The sequence below is a fragment of the Phyllobates terribilis genome, unplaced genomic scaffold (assembly GCF_046119375.1).
Source record: "Phyllobates terribilis strain yellow unplaced genomic scaffold, ASM4611937v1 Scaffold_1__5_contigs__length_1240528914, whole genome shotgun sequence".
NCBI lineage: Eukaryota > Metazoa > Chordata > Amphibia > Anura > Dendrobatidae > Phyllobates > Phyllobates terribilis.
Window position 1 is genome coordinate 974,472,583 of NW_027362761.1, and position 17,769 is coordinate 974,490,351.

The 17,769-nt window shown below is 40.0% G+C and overlaps 1 protein-coding gene across 2 annotated transcripts in view; it reads right to left on the bottom strand.

Moving 5' to 3' along the window:
* The window catches only part of STOX2 (storkhead box 2), a 288,464-nt gene that overhangs the window by 147,348 nt on the left and 123,347 nt on the right, over positions 1-17,769 (bottom strand). The window contains exon 1 of one of the 2 annotated variants that reach the window (XM_073642793.1): positions 5,739-7,203. The exons of the other annotated variant lie outside the window; for it this stretch is intronic. Within the exon in view, the coding sequence (XP_073498894.1) occupies positions 5,739-5,904 (166 nt within the window). The 5' untranslated portion in view covers positions 5,905-7,203. Of the gene's footprint in view, positions 1-5,738; positions 7,204-17,769 lie in introns of those variants that run through there. 2 annotated transcript variants of the gene reach the window in all.

The window sequence follows — 17,769 nt, forward strand, 5'->3', positions numbered from 1 at the left end:
CAATTACTATTTTTTAATGTTCTGACGTCTTCAGAATACAATAGTCATCTTGGAATTAGTATTGTAACTTCAAGAATCACTTGATTTGACCTTAAGCCAAACACCATTCAGCAAATGTCTTTTGTCACTATTGCTGCAAGATTTCTCTTCTGGCATAGTGATATATACTTTTCTTAGAGGACAGATACCATCTACATATTGGCAGGACTAATGCACATATTAGTGGTCTTATTCCAATAAGAATGTGTCATTGGTTTCTGATAAAAGTCTATACATAAATCCTACTATTCCTTATATCAAGTGAACCAATATGGCAGGACGGTGGCTCAGTGGTTAGCACTGCGGCTCAGTGGTTAGCACTGCAGCCTTGCAGTGCTGGGGTCCTGGATTCGAATCCCACCAAGGACAACATCTGTATTGTATGTTCTCCCCGTGTCTGTGTGGGTTTCCTCCAGGTTCTCCGGTTTCCTCCCACATTCCAAAGACATACTGATAGGGAATTTAGATTGTGAGCCCCAATGGGGTCAGTGATGATAATGTCTGTATAGCACTGTGGAATTAATGGCGCTATATAAGTGAGTAAAATAAAATAAAAATAAATCACTAATAGTCCACTAATCTGGCCACATATTCTCTTCCAACATACAACAACCATAGCTTCCAATTACAGACTGCTGGCATAGCCATAGATGAGGCCGTTGAGTTTGGATCAGGACTGGAGGGTATACCATGAGAGTGGATGAATAAAACCAATATTAGATTTATATGTCCCATGTTATAAAAACAAAAAAATAGTTGATGATGAAATAATTGCTTTATACCATTATAATTATTACATGTATGCCACTTTTTCCAATGCAAACTTCTGCATCAAGAAAGGTTGGACAACATTTACTTTTAAAAACTTTCCAATTGATGCCATGTCCCAATGTAGCATAAACGCTAAGTTTTGGTTAGATGTATTTTTATTTTGCTGAAAATCGGCTGCATTTAACAGTTCCAGCAACGTGGAAGTGATTTTATGAAAACTCATGCCCATGGGTATTCTGAAAATATGTATGTATAAAAATCAATTGTGTTTTAAGTGCAGAACCAACGCGTTTCTGCACTAAAATTGCTTAAAAAATGCTGCAGCTAATCCTCATAAAAAAAAAACATGAAGAAAGGGGAAAACACAAAAAGCAGCAAAAATCAGAGTAGGTTGATATTGCTTATTTTGTTACAGACACCTGGAAACATGGCCTAATAAATTTGACTTGTATGTATGGATGGATGGATTTTAATTATCAATAAATGAGTTTTATTATTTTTGTTTGTGACGTTGCACCAGATACTTATTATTTTGATTGCTCAAAAACCTAAAAAATTTATAATGCCAATTTATTTGTGTAAATGGTCCTTTGCTTGCATTTAAACTTTGGTAGACAGATTATTCACACCCATGTCAGTCTGCAGCAATAAAGCTGTGATGACAAAAAGGAGGAAACATGTTTACATAACAGGTGTGTTCATTATTTATCAAGGCCATGCAAATAAAGCACTGACCAAGCTCTGCCAACTCCTATATGCTGCACCGCCAAGGAACGAAAAAGTGACACACATTTCTGCAAGTAAAATATGAGAGCAAAAGGAACTTTCCTACATATATTGTGACCTGTTTATTTACTTAACATTGACCTTTTCTGACAGCCGGAAGCATATATTATTACAATAGGAGTATTCTAAACATGTTAGAAAAGTTGACATGTGATATTGAGGGCCTTGGGTTGTCACTGCCTACAGCTTGATACATGACCTGCCAAATTATTTGGGCATGTATGGCGACTTTGACTCCAAAGGCAAAGTATGGGACAATAAATACTAGATTGCTGACATCTTAAACTGACATTATGGCGGCTTCCCATGAGATAACTTATACTCTTTTCAAGTTCAGCTCTTACTGGACTTACTAGTAGCTCCAGCTAAGTATCGACCATTGTAAAATGGCAAGACCGGCCATTAGAATACATTTGCTTTTCACGCATAATAACAATCTCGGTTTCTGTAAATTTGCAATTTTAACATTCTTTGTTATACTAAGAACTGATGCAAAGAAGTTTATGTCCAGGGAAACAAGTCAATTAGCCCCTGCTTGTCTATTGTCCCAGCACCTGGGGACATTGTCTTCACTCTTTGTGCATTGTGTACAGGTTCCTTGACATGGACACAACAGGACCTAAGGGTATACACGCAGATCAGATTCTTCTCAATGATTCAGGAAATGTATAATAAGAATTTACTACATACAGGTGCATCTTACTAAATTAGAATATCATCAAAAAGTTAATTACTACAGTTCTTCAATACAAAAAGTGAAACTCATATTATATAGAGTCATTACAGAGTGATCTATTTCAAGTGTTTATTTCTGTTAATGATGATTATGGCTTACAGCCAATGAAAACACAACCGTCATTATCTCAGTAAATTAGAATAATTAACAATCAGTGATGGTTTGGGGAGCCATGTCATCTGCTAGTGCAGGTCCACTGTATGTCATCAAGACCAAAGGAAATTTTAGAGCACTTCATGCTTCCCTCTGCCGACAAGCTTTTTGGAGATGGAAATTTCATTCTCCAGCAGGACTTGGCGCCTGTCCACACTGCCAAAAGTACCAATACCTGGTTTAAAAAAAACAGTATCACTGTGCTTGATTGGCCAGCAAACTCGCCTGACCTTAACCCAATAGAGAATCTATGGGGTATTGTCAACAGGAAGATGAGAGACACCAGATCCAACAATGCAGATGATCTGAAGTCTGCTATCAAAGCAACCTGGGCTTCCATACCACCTCAGCAGTGCCACAGGCTGATCGCCTCCACGCCACACCTCATTGATGCAGTAATTGATGCAAAAGGAGCCCCGACCAAGTATTGAGGGCATTTACTGAACATACATTTCAGTAGACTAACATTTTGGATTTTAAAAACATTTTTCAAGCTGTTGTTATAAAGTATTCTAATTTACTGAGATAATGACTTTTGTCTTTTCTTTGGCTGTAAGCCATAATCATCAACATTAACAGAAATAAACACTTGAAATAGATCACTCTGTAATGACTCTATATAATATAGGAGTTTCCCTTTTTGTATTGAAGAACTGAAATAAATTAACTTTTTGATGATATTTTAATTTAGTGAGATGCACCTGTATGTGAGTTTTAAAAAAACATGTACACTGGCTGCTTTGAAGGGAAAAACATTTTTTTTGTATTCATTTTCATGTCATCATAAAATCCAGATAAAGGTGGACAGAATATTATTGTGCACTGTCCAGCCAACAAGTACAGTCACATAGCCTAACCTTATGTGATAATCATATCAGTACTAAAAAAACACTTCAATTTGGGGGAGCCGTATAAAACATATACGACAAGCCTGATGAAGATGGTTCAGGTTACAATGAAGGTAGAAAGATGTCTAAGCTACAAGAATACATTGTCTTCTTCCTGTAGTGCCTTGAGGATGATGTCAGCCAAAGATAACCCAATGTAGCCAACCCTTCATGTAAAGAGCAACTGGTAATGCTCTTTTAGTCCAGCCACCCCCTTTTCTCTCTTTACAGATAACTACGTGACCATCCATTGAGAGGACACAAGACGGTTTCACATTTCAACCTGAAGACATAACCCAAAGTGTCAGATGATCTCCTAGAGACACTTGAGTTATCACAACTCAACAAGCGACACAAGAGGATAAAGCAAACCTCCGCAATGACATTACACAACGATTACACACGTACCAGCAAACAATTAGATATATACCAAAAGATCTGTAACCAGATATACTATATATACAAGGGCCACCAAATAGGATATATGCAGGGGATTTCCCATCAGAAACTAATACACTGGTGGCTGATCATGCATTTCTATGTGGACAAGGCACAGCCATGAAGTAGGAGAACCATTGCTCCCTGATATATGATCTGTTAGCCCCCCAATACGATAATTAAACACCATTTTTCAATATAGCTGAGTCAGGCTCACTCCAGTGGTCAAGAGAAGGCGACGTCACACAGAGATGAAGTTGTGTCTTTCTACTGATGCACGGGCAGCCATATTTCAATGTATGTAATACCGATGGCTAGAAAAACCATAGGAAGGCCTCGGAAACCTTGAGAGTAAGGCAAGCCAGATTGCTTCATTTTAGAAATAAAAATCTAAAAAAAAACAACCATGAACCCTTCCAATATATAGTGGTATTACAAATGCAATGCCTATGGCCAAGCCATCTATACTGCCATTACTAGGCTAGTGCACTGAGGTTATCAGAGATCAATAGATATATCCTTTGGACAGAACACATTATCGTTGTAGCCTCTGTGATGTCGGGGAGGAGGATAGGCTTCCAGCAGGATGCACTGAGGGCCTATTACGTTCCCACATTATTTATATCCTTATAAGACAATGAACGAGCCTTGCATGGGGTATACGGGTACTGTCACCCTTATAACCATGCTATAATCAAAGCCATGTATAAATGGACATAGGCAAGAGAAATGTACTAATACCCAATAGGTATATACTATAACCTTTGCTGGATTACCAAACGGGATACAATCATTCTGAGCAATAAATATGTAAGGTATGAGAGACATCCGAAGGTGCAGAGGTAGTGTGAGATGATAGCCAAAATCCCCAAAGAAGCTGGTGTGGTAGGTTTCTTGTAATGATGGAGAATGACATAGCCAACATCTACTACACGAGAACGTCAGGCTACATCTGAATTTGCTTATCCGCCGTCCTAGGCTGTATGCTTCATTGTGGGTACACGGCAAATGTAACACATGCAGATGTATCAGGGCCTGGTGAAATAGATTGCTGATGGATATGCTCAGGATGATGAGACTGAAGGCTAGCTGTGGGGAGCAGAGCACCATCCTTTTCTGCAGCCCAGAGCTGCTTTGCATTGAGATTACGCAGCAGTCTTTAAATAGATTTTGGTCATTGCTTAAGCATGCCTGTACCCCTCTCTGTAAATTAAACCAGTATTTAACCACTGCATCCTGCAGTACCACCGATACGAAGAAAACAACATCACCCCCGTGCATAAAAGGGGGATAACGTCCATGGCTATTGTTTTTAATTAGGCCAATTACTGCACCATTTTTTTTGCAAATGAGACAAAAAAAAAGCTGTATAAGCCGTATAGCTTATATAACTGCCCATTTTGGTGTATCAGCATACGAGCTACGTGAAATGAATGTGACCTATTATATATTATGGGCAGGAAATATGTGCAGCATCCCTTATATTGAAAGTGCTGGATAAGCAGCTCCCAATAAATGGAATAACAATAGGGTGAAGTGAGGGGCTGGTATGTGGACATGACCGGGGCGGCCAGCCATTCAGCTGCTCAGCCGGAGATCTAGATGTGCTGCATACATTATTTGCCAAATAACACCATATTGAGAGGCCTAACATTCAATGTTAGTGATGTACAAAATGGTGGATGTAGACACAAGCAGCTAAATATATACAATTCTTGTCTGTATGTAAATACATGGAGAAGTACATGGTATATATACACAATGACGACCTCGTAGATACCTAGACGGAGAAGATGGACAGACAGATGGCCATCGCCTCTGGTCTCAGATGTATTAGCATTGAATAAAAAAAAACAACAACAATATTTTCTAACAATTCCACTAATCTGACTTGAAGCACAGGATAAAATGTAGGAAATTTGACAAACCTGATGTCATATAGCCTCGTGATGCCTGGGAAATAAAAGCTGGTGGAAAGTGTTTGTGCAGGCGATAGTCCTTCTCACTACGGGACCTCATGCGGTCTGAGGCCCGGTCAGAGAAATCAGCACTAGGCCAGGCCCGGCGTAAGGTTGTACTCCGAGTCTTCTTCATTCTGAGGCTACCTGAAGCCTAATTGTCCAGCTGCATGAGAAAGGCCTCACCGCTGTTCCCTTTTTTTCATCAAAACATTAAGCACACAGCTTGAGCCTGGGCTGCAAACATTTTGCCGCTACCTCTTCTAGGAAGCCAGCTGCGGGTCCGTTCGTTTTCTCCCTCGAAATGATCCAATTTTACACACGTCCCACAATGCATTACACTTCATTTGCAATCAATCCAGCTTATAGCTTCCAGATTCATGTGGAGGAAAGGCACATTATGTGGCTTCTCAGCCAAAGAAGGGGAGGGGGAGTGAGCAGAGATTTGTAGCGTGAAAGCTCTGAGATCCCAAACAATAGCTTGATTCAGCATAGGGCTGCTTAGCCAACTGTGAGGCACAACACAAAAGAACCCAGCAAATACTGGGAAAAAAAACACCCACAGAATTTGGTTTCAACCTGAACCCTTGCACCTAAGAACTTGCGGGAACGAAAAATAAAAAACAACCCCAACGTCAATATCCCAATGGTTGTGGCATTAAAATGAGGAGGCGATGACGACGAAAGTAGATTTTTTTTCCCTCCTCTCTTCACCTATCAGGCTCCGTGAAGCGAATCAATGAGGCAATCTAAATCGGCATTGCAGTAATCAAGGGACAATATTCATTCTTCACAGCCACAGCTGTTCGTTACACACTGGGCGTGCAAAAGCCCCCATCGCATCATATCCCCGACACGCGCCTGTACCAATTTTCACAGTGATAGAAGGGAGAAATCTTCGGATTGGCGATCAGTGTCTCTCCCCTTCTCTTGGTCCACTCGTAGCCCTTTCCTGCCACTGCTCATATTCCATTATTTATCGCTCTCGCCAGGCCGCTCCTTCCAGCTTAGGGGTCTACAATACAATAAGACCCAAACAATTTTGCATTCAGGTATTCCCAGCTCTGCAAAGCTTGCTCTGTCCTCTGTTGAATGGCTCTGTGCCTTTGAATGCAGTGAAAAGCTATTGAAGGGCAGGAAGCAAGACAGCCAACCCAGTCTCATGCTAATCAAGAAGCTGTCTTAACCCTTTCACCTTGCAAAGTCAGCCTCAGAGCGTCATAGTCCCACAACCTACCGTCCAATTCCTTGTTTTCGAGAGGGGATCTCGTTGTAGGTTACTACACAGCATTTCAGTGCCGCCTGTGGGGTGTCACCAGCTCAATACCTCCCGAAAGATCAATGCCATTCCACTACAGGGTTAAGACAGACACACTGATCCTGTCAGGCATCACATTTTAAATGTAAAACACCCTGAGGCTCTCTCAAACCTTGGCTGTAGTCCCAGCCTATAATCAGCTCTCCTCTATTTACATACAAAGCTGTGTATTTTTAGGATAGTCCGGCCCTCTCCAAGGAGGAAAGAAAATGTTTGTTTTGAAAAGGGAGAAGGGAAAAAAAGCAGGAAAATAAATAAATAAAAGCGTAAGTGGCGGTATTATGTGACACTCTATTGATAAGGTCTGCAGAAGAGGAATGGCTCTTGTGACAGCTGCAAATTCCTCTGTAGCACTGTACAAATGTAATAAACGTGTTATGGTAGAATCCTCTCTCTTGTCCATCTGTTTTATGTTCATCACCAAACTACCCAGTGGAACACCGGGCTGATTGCTCCATTCACATTGTACTGAACAGCTGTTAAACGACTGACAGATAGTGGTCAATGGATGTACACACCATCACACTGTGTTCACACCACTCCACTCCACTGATAACCTTGCCAACTTAAAATAATGACCAATATACTAATTACCCAAGGGTTCACAAAAATAGTTTCCTTAGAGCAGGGATGTCAAGCTCAAACACACAGAGGGCCAAAATAAAAACATGGACAAAGTCGCGGGCTGACCAGTATACAGTTTAATGGGCCCCACAAATTCGTTTATACAGAATAATGGGCCCCACATAGTCCTCTACACAGATGAATGGGCCCCACATAGTCCTGTATACAGAATAATGGGCCTCACATAGTCCACCATAGAGTATAATGGCCCCACATAGTCCTCCACACAGAATAATGGGCCTCACATAGTCCTCCATACAGAATAATGGGCCTCACATAGCCCTCCATACAGAATAATGGACCCCACATAGTCCTCTATACAGAATAATGGGCCCCACATAGTCCTGCATACAGAATAATGGGCCTCACATAGTCCTCCATACAGAATAATGGGCCTCACATAGTCCTCCATACAGTATAAAGAGCCTCACATAGTCTTCCATACAGAATAATGGGCCCCACATAGTCTTCCACACAGAATAATGGGCCCCACATAGTCCTCCATACAGAATAATGGCCCCACATAGTCTTCCATAAAGAATAATAGCCACACATAGTCCTCCATATAGTATAATGGCTCCACATAGTCCTCCATACAGAATAATGGGCCAGACTTAGTCCTCCATACAGAATAATTGGCCCCACATAGTCCTCCATACAAAATAATGGCCCCACATAGGGGTGGGGGGTCTGGTGTCGCGAGCCAAATAAAACCACACTGGGGACCAAATTTGGCTCACAGGCCAGAGCTTGACATGTATGCCTTAGGAAAACTAGTATATATGCTTTACAGAACATTATTCTATGAAAGCTATATAATTTTACTTTTGCCAATTATCTATCTGTAATGTGACAATGAACCTCTTGGTACCGATGATGACAAAGGTATTGTGTATCATGTCAATAATTTTCCAATTAGGTCATGTAGACCAGCATGGATTTATATAGTGTGACCAAGTTAATAGTTAGAAAAAGCCTAAGTCTTTCATCCCTGCATTTATCATCCCCCTCTTCACTTCCTGACCCAGATGCTCCCTGCTCCCCCCTGCCAGGGACTTTTGCAGTGATGACTCATGCAGGGAAAAGAGACCTCCTGTTTCTACATAAAGCTTAGAAGGATTCAGCTAGTCAGTTTTTAATCATGTGATGTCCTAGACCTAATGGAAAACAGAAGAATTAACTGGGTAGAAGGGCAAAAGTAGCAATTGTAAGTACACAGTGCTATATAATATGATGACTGCAATATATTAAGAGAATAAAAATTTTGATAGGAGGAGTGCTTATTTAAGTACAGTGACATACAGACATCTTGCTTGCCTGAAAAAAGTTTGTGTGATATACTAGACAACAAGTTAACAAGGTTAAAAACACACTGTAATGTAATATTTGTTATAATTATTGTGCATACTTCGATTTTCTGAGGCATACAGGCATACCTCTATGGCAGAGTTTTCCAAGCTGCAGCCCTCATGGCCCCCCAATAGATCAGATTTTCAGGATTTCCTTAGTATTGCACAGATGAGAGACCCTGTGGCAATTTCTGATGCCCTGATAATAATTCCATTACAAGTACAATACTAATCTTGAAAACATGATCTATTGGGGGGGCCACGAGGACTGGGTTTGGAAAACAGTGTCCTATAGGCTCCCATGTAAAAACAAAAAATGATAATACAGTAAGGATTTACTGAATGCCTCAATATAGAATAGTGTAATTGATTATGCTACTCTATATGGCCAAAAATAGTTTAACAACGTCGGGTTACTTTTTCAGTCAATGCAGCCTCTTATACTAGATCTCCAGTCAATCTTATAACTTAAGGTTGCCCCACTTAGCTACTCACACATCACCTGCCTCCTACAGCCTACCAGTCATTTCGGCTACCACCCCATGCCCACTATTCTGCTAATGATTGTAATTCCTTATAAAAATCACTAGTAACTCTGACTTCTCCCGTGCTGCAGCTGTACATTGGAATTTCTTTCATAATTTCACTAACACCAAATCTATTACATACTGTTTTGCTTGCTAAATTCAATTACTAATCTAGCACATCTATCCCATTCTCTTTTATGTCATACTCTCTCCACTAAGTACCTAATACCATAGCTTGAACAGGTCATCCCAGGTAACTGGCAAATTCAGCATTATGTATAAGCCCTTTAGTATTTACATGTGTCAGATCTACTGTAGACAAACACTTCAGCTTACTGCATTGTGATGTGTAAGTTGTCCTTAAAGGAGTTTTCCCACAAACAGAAGTTGATTTTAATCAATAGATCTTGGAATAATAATAATTTCCACAATTGGATGTGGTTAAATAAAATGTTCCTGTGCTGAGATAATCTTATAAATATGCCCCTGCTGTGTACTGTGTAATACACAGCAGGGGCACATATGACATTACATTATACACAGTACCATATCAATCAAGAACCTATGGAATTTCATTACCCCTTAGGCTTGCATCTCATGTGAGCACTTGAACAAAAACATAGAGGTATGTACCCGAAGTGTCAACTATGAATAATTATTAGTAAGAACTTAATTTAACCTTGGGAGATACATTTACATAGAAATGTGAAAAGTATCCTATATTCCCACACTACGGCATTGTGGTAGCGCTTGGTTATGAGAGTGATGATTTACGACCCTCCTGATGAAGCACTCTCTCCACTGGATTTACAGTATGTCATTTTTAAATATGACATCTGAAATGAAAATCCTGTTTGTTTGTTTTTTTAAATTGGGCAAACCCAAGAAAATGCCAGTAATTGATGGAATAACTACAACATTATCATCCTGCTATGTTAATGTAAATTTTACCATAACTATTGAAAGGTCAAATAAAGTGTGTTAGGCAATGTCGTAATTTTTAGTCTGTTGACTTTTTCCTAGATATTGGCAAACATCTTTAGGCTAGAATCATACATTCAGTTCTTGTGACAGCTTTTTGAGCCAAACTCAAAATAGTTTTCTAAAGAAATGGAACAATAAAGGACTTCTACTTCTACTGCTGGATCCACCTCTTTCTCCAGCACAAAAACATAATCAAAAACTGAGTCATGAACTGCATTGAAAACTGTATGTGTATTTCTGGCCTGTGGGTATGAATACAGGAAGTGTGAACGGGACTGATCTGCTGCCTCCATAGTGGTAAAATTTGCACCAAAGAATGCAGATATCGTATTGGAAATGCTGTAGATTTGCTTTACATTTTTCTTTCCACTGAAAGACCAGGGGTCCAGGAAGAAGCGCCTGGTATTTGTCCATTGTATGTGGTATAATTCAGTCACTACGTGATGGTAGTATATGACCTGGTCATGGTGTGATGGTATTTCTCCCTTGTACAGGTGCATCTCGCTAAATTAGAATATCATCAAAAAGTTAATTTATTTCAGTTCTTTAATACAAAAAGTGAAACTCCTATATTATATAGAGACAATACAAACAGAGTGATCTATTTCAAGTGTTTATTTCTGTTAATGTTGATGATTATGGCTTACAGACAATAAAAACACAAGAGTCATTATCTTAGTAAATTAGAATACTTTATAACAACAGCTTGAAAAAGGATTTTAAAATCCGAAATGTTGTCCTACTGAAATGTATGTTCCGTAAATGCACTCAATACTTGATCGGGGCTCCTCTTGTATCAATTACTGCATCAATGCGGCGTGGCATGGAGGCGATCAGCCTGTGGCTCTGCTGAGGTGTTATGGAAGCCCAGGTTGCTTTGATAGTAGCCTTCAGCTCGTCTGCATTGTTGGATCTGGTGTCTCTCATCTTCCTCTTGACAATACCCCATAGATTCTCTATGGGGTTAAGGTCAGGTGAGTTTGCTGGCCAATCATGCACAATGATGCTGTTGTTTTTAAACCAGGTATTGGTACTTTTGGCAGTGTGGACAGGTGCCAAGTCCTGCTGGAGAATGAAATTTCCATCTCCAAAAAGCTTGTCGGCAGAGGGAAGCATGAAGTGCTCTAAAATTTCCTGGTAGACGGCTGTGCTGACTTTGGTCTTTATAAAATACAGTGGACCTACACCAGCAGATGACATGGCTCCCCAAACCATCACTGATTGTGGAAACTTCACACTAGACCTCAAGCAGCTTGGATTGTGGCCTCTCCACTCTTCCTCCAGACTCTGGGACCTTGATTTCTAAATGAAAATTGGAACTCTGGGACCTTGTGGCGTGTGTCAATGACTGCCTTCTGAACGTCAAGTCAGCAGTCTTCTCCATGATTGTGGAGCCTACTGAAACAGACTAATGGACCTTTTTAAAGGCTTAGGAAGCCTTTGCAGGTGTTTTTTGTTAATTATTTTAATTTATTGAGATAATGACTTTTGTGTTTTCATTGGCTGTAAACCATAATCATAAACATTAACAGAAATAGACACTTCAAATAGATCACTCTGTAATGACTCTATATAATATGAGTTTCACTTTTCGTATTGAAGAACTGAAATAAATTAACTTTTTGATGATATTCTAATTTAGCGAGATGCACCTGTATGTTGTATTATTCGGTCATGATGTGGTGATAGCATGTGGTCTGGTGATGGTATTTCGCACTTAATTGGCCTGTGGCTGCTGAGGCCAGGAATTAGTTGCAGCAGACAGTTGAGATGACAGATAGACAGGAGGTCATCAATTCCAATTTGAGCAAGTTCCTTTAGTGATAATTTTCAAAATTTAAATAAAATCTCTTTACTAGTATACGCGATACTAAGAAGTGACTGACAGTTGACTGGAAAAACTGGTACTTGAGAGGAGGCAATGAAACTATAAATGAAGGTACAAGTGGGGCAAGAAAGGTAAAATGCTTTTTACTTTTAGCTACCGTTACTTGTGTTTTGTGGTTGAGGAAAGTGAGCGTGAAAATGGGTGTGACTAACAAATGGGTGTGGTTTTTAAATGGGCGTGGTTTCCTATCACAAAAGGGGAACTTGTTAAAAATTTGAATCCCACCCTTGTAGTAAACCATGTAACAATGAGTCCATAAGATAGTTCAAGAGGGTAACTATAATTTTTTCATATTTTCTACTAAGTAGTCTAAAACCCCCATGAATAAGATATGTTTGCCTGGGTTTCCTTCAGGTACTCCAGTTTCCTCCCACATTCCAAAGACATATTGATAGGGAATCTAGATTGTGAGCCCCAGTGGGGACAGTGATGATGATGTCTGTAAAGTCCATGGAATATGATGGGGCTATACTGTATGTGTAAGCATAAGAAATTATTTTCTTGAAGCATAGTTTGGTTTGAAATAAAACAAAGTGCTATATGCCAAGAATATAGATTGTAACCTGTTGTCATCAGAACCCCTAATAGTGTAGTCTACATCATTGGGTTTGTAATTTCAAGCAATCAAGTCTAAAATAAATTATTTTTGATATCTTGTATACACTGTGATAAATATCTGCAATAATAGACATTTACTTATTTATAGAACAAATGTACTTGTATCAAAGTCAGATAAATTGTAAACTAAGCTAAGTATTAACAGGCAATGACTGCTAACCCCACCCTTTGTCTAACGTTCTCAGATTTTGGAATATCTTTACAACAGTTTGCATTTGTTTAATGTGACTTCAAAACCTTAAAAATGCATCTGAAATCTTGCTAATGCCTGCACATAAGAATATGAATATAAATTACTAAATGATAGATTGTAATCTAATGAGGAGTAAAGACAGGGACAAATACAATTTTTTTGTGGGAGATGTTAATTGTAATGCTTAGAAGTAGAACTGAGCAAAAAGATTCACACTGCCCTGATTCAGTCTGGTCCTCAGTCGGACCAGGGCAGTCTTTCATTTTGCGGCGGCATCATAGGCCTAGCATCCTGGGCATTTCTAGAGTTTACTAGGAATAGTCACTAGCAGGGGCGTAACGACAGCAGTTACAGAGGTCACAACCGGGCCCGTGTGGGTGGGGACACATGCGGGTGAGGGGCCCGCCCGAAGCCAGCAGAAACTTCAACTCAATGTGCATCCTCGAACACACATCTAGTTGAAGTGTATTGTGGTGCACATCGGTTCCGTGCGTGGCAATACATGCTGCCGGCCAATCAGAGGTCAGCAGCTGACGTCAGCGTGCACATGACTGGGGGTGCATGGCGGTGACGTCATGCGCTACCGTCGCTTGCATGCTGAAGTCAGCTGCTGTCTTTAGAAAAGGACACCGCACGGTGGGGGAGTGGTGGGAAGGTGAGTATAACGGTTTATTTTTTTATACATTAAAGAACAGCGGCAGAATGGGGGATATATACCAGGGTGGGGCCCAGAATAAGGGATAAATACCAGGATAAGGAACATTTTCCAGGATAAGTGGCATATTACCAGGAAGAGGCCCAGGATAAGGGATATATTACAAGGATGGGGCCCAAGATAACGGACATATTATCAGGTTGGAGTCCAGGATAAGGGACATATTATCAGGATGGAGTCCAGGATAAGGGACATATTACAGGGATGGGGCCCAGGATATGGGACATATTACCAGGATGGGGCCCAGGATAAGGGACATATTACTAGGATAGGGCCCAGGATAAGGGTCATCTACCAAGATAAGGGACATATTACCAGGATGGGGCCCAGGATAAGGGACATATACCAGGATAAGGGACATATTACCATGATAGGGGATATATATCAGGATGAGGCCCAGGATAAGGAACATATACCAGGATGGGGCCCAGGATAATGGACATATATACCAGGATAAGGGATATATATACCAGAATGAGTGACATATATACCAGGATGGGGCCCAGGATAAGGGATATGTATACCAGAATAAGGGACACATATACCAGGATGGGGCCCAGGATAAGGGATATATATACGAGGATGGGGGATATATATACCAGAATAAGGGACACATATACCAGGATGGGGCCCAGGATAAGGGATATATATACCAGGATGGGGGATATATACCAGGAGAAGGGACATATATACCAGGATGAGGCCCAAGATAAGTGACATGTATACAAGGATGGGGGATATATATACCAGGATGGGGCCCAGGCAGGATAAGGGACATATATACCATGATGGGGGATATATATACCAGGATGGGGCCCAGGATAAGGGACATATATACCAGGATGGGGAATATATATACCAGTATGGTGCCCAGACACGATAAGCGACATAAATACCAGGATGGGGGATATATATACCAGGATAGAGGACATATATATATATACCAGGATGGGGGAGCCCCGGTCCAAATCCTGCACCAGGGCCCATTGGAGTCTAGTTGCGCCACTAGTCAGTAGGCCTCATGCAAATTCAAGCCATATGTCAAGAAGTCTATTAAACACAAGAGGCGCTCAGGATGGTGGGTCGGTGATGCCAGATGCAGAAGAAAAGACTGCCCTGTTTTGGCTGCCACCAAGAACAGGACTAGACCCTGAAAGAGGGCAGCACAAGTCTTTATGCTCAACTCTACTTAGAAAGTTGCTTTTCTTTTTTCAAAACACACTAAACTTTGGTAGACTTAATAGACTTAGAATGAAGGGTCTATACTATTTTTTGGGTTCGGCAATCATGATCACCTTCCTAAACAGACCTGTAAAAAAAATCATAAAAACAAAAAACAATAATAATAATAGTACCATTGGCATTCATCTGCCTTTTTTTTCCTTTAGCTGGATTCAAAAATATAATGTGAAGGTGTATGAAAACATATATGTATATTTTAATTAATCCGCCATTGATTTCAATAAAAAAAAATTATACCGTTTTCACAGCACTGTATGTTCATCACTCTTCTCTAGTAACTTGTCAAATCTTTATATGATCACATTTTACTATCTGAGCAAACTGTGCCTTTCGTCATCCTTTTGGGGGTCAATATGTGGTTAGACTAAGCTGTCTATACATATGCACATTATCACCTGTAATGCCAACTTGATGGAAATATCCAATTTATTCATGACTATTTGTGTTTAACACACGGACATATGACATCGGTTTGAAACAAGGAACCCTCCATTAGTGACATCAAGTTTAGAGTTCTCCATGTGCCATCTGACAACTGTCTACCGCTTATAAAACCTATTTGGTCACTATGAATTAAATCGGGTAGTATTTTTTGAAGTCTGTCTGCCAGAATTTTAGAGTAGATTTTAACGTCACAATTGATTAATGAAATTGGTCTATAACTAGTAACCAATGATCGATCTCTTTTAGCTTTAGGAATGAGTATAATGTTAGCTTCTAGCATTTCTTGAGGAAATGATCCAGAAGTAGAAGCAGTGTTAAATAGAGTTGTTAGATGCGGTGCCAAAATTTTTGAAAATGTCATATATTTATTCACAAACCCATCAGGACCTAATTACTTTTTTTGTTTAAGCTTGTTTCAATACCTCTTTATATGGTGCATCAAGAATTTTTTTATTTAATAAGTTTGGGAAGTTTAATGGAAGATAAAAATCCATTAATTAAGTTTTGATTAGGTTGTTTGGTGTTAACATCTTCTTTTAAATTATAGAGATTACAATAATGTTTAGCAAATGCCTCGGCAATCTCTTTTGGGTGGATACAGTGTGTGCCATCGGCTCTTTTAAGCCCTTAGTGACGGAGCCAATTATGTCCTTAATGACCAGGCCAAATTTAACTTTTCTGACCAGTGTAACTTTATGAGGTAATGACTCTGGAACACTTCAACGGATCCCACTGATTCTGAGATTATTTTTCATGACATATTGTACTTCATGATAGCGGTAAAATTTCTTCAATAAGACTTGCGTTTATTTGTGAAAAAAATGGAAATTTGGCAAAAAGTTTGAAAATTTAGCAATTTTCAAACTTTGAATTTTTATGCCTTTAAATCATTAAGTTATGTCACACAAAATAGTTAATAAATAACATTTCCCACATGTCTACTTTACATCAGCACAATTTTTGCAACAACATATTTTTTGTTAGGAAGTTATAAGGGTTAAAAGTTGATCAGCGATTTCTCATTCTTCCAACAAAATTAACAAAACCATTTTTTTTTAGGGACCACATCACATTTGAAGTGACTTTGAGGGGTCTATATGACAGAAAATCACCCAAAGTGACACCATTCTAAAAACTGCACCCCTCAAGGGTGCTCAAAACCACATTCAAGAAGTTCATTAACCCTTAACGCGCTTCACAGGAACTGAAGCAATGTGGAAGGAAAAAATGAACATTTAACTTTTTTCACACAAATTTTAGTTCAGACCCCAATTTTTTTTATTTTCTCAAGGATAACAAGAGGAAATGGACCACAAAATTTGTTGTGCAATTTCTTCCGAGTACGCTGATTCCCCATATGTAGGGGAAAACAACTGTTTGGATGCAGGGCATGGCTCAGAGGGGAAGGAGCACGATTTGACTTTTTGAACGCAAAATTGATTGGAATTGAGAGTGGACGCCATGTCGCGTTTGGAGAGCCCCTGATGTGCCTAAACAGTGGAAACCTCCCACAAGTGACCCCATTTTGGAAACTATACCCCTTAAGGCAGGGTTCCCCAACTCCAGTCCTCAAGGCCCACCAACAGGTCATGTTTTTAGGATTTCCTTAGTATTACACAGGTGATAATTGCATCACCTGCACAGGCAATAATTCCATCACCTGTGCAATACTAAGGAAATCCTGAAAACATGACCTGTTGGTGGGCCTTGAGGACTGGAGTTGGGGAACCCTGCCTTAAGGGGTATAGTGAGCATTTTGAACCCAGACGTACGACACAGAATTTGACAACATTAGGTCATCATATTGAATATCTTGTCATTAGTGTTGAGCACAAGTGATCGCTACTTGAGTTTGCATCGGGTGCTCGGGTATGCACCGAGTATCGCGGTCCCCGTCTCACATGTTTTACAGCTGATAGACACCCAAAAAAAACATGCGGGGATTGAACGTGTATGGAAGGCAATCCCTGCGTGTTTTTTTTGCTGTATAAAAGCTTCGAAACATGTGGGGTGGGGACTCGAGCATGTCACTTGAGCACCCACAATACTCGGTGCATACCCGAGTAGTGTCGAGCGAATTTGTTCAGCTTTTCAAATTC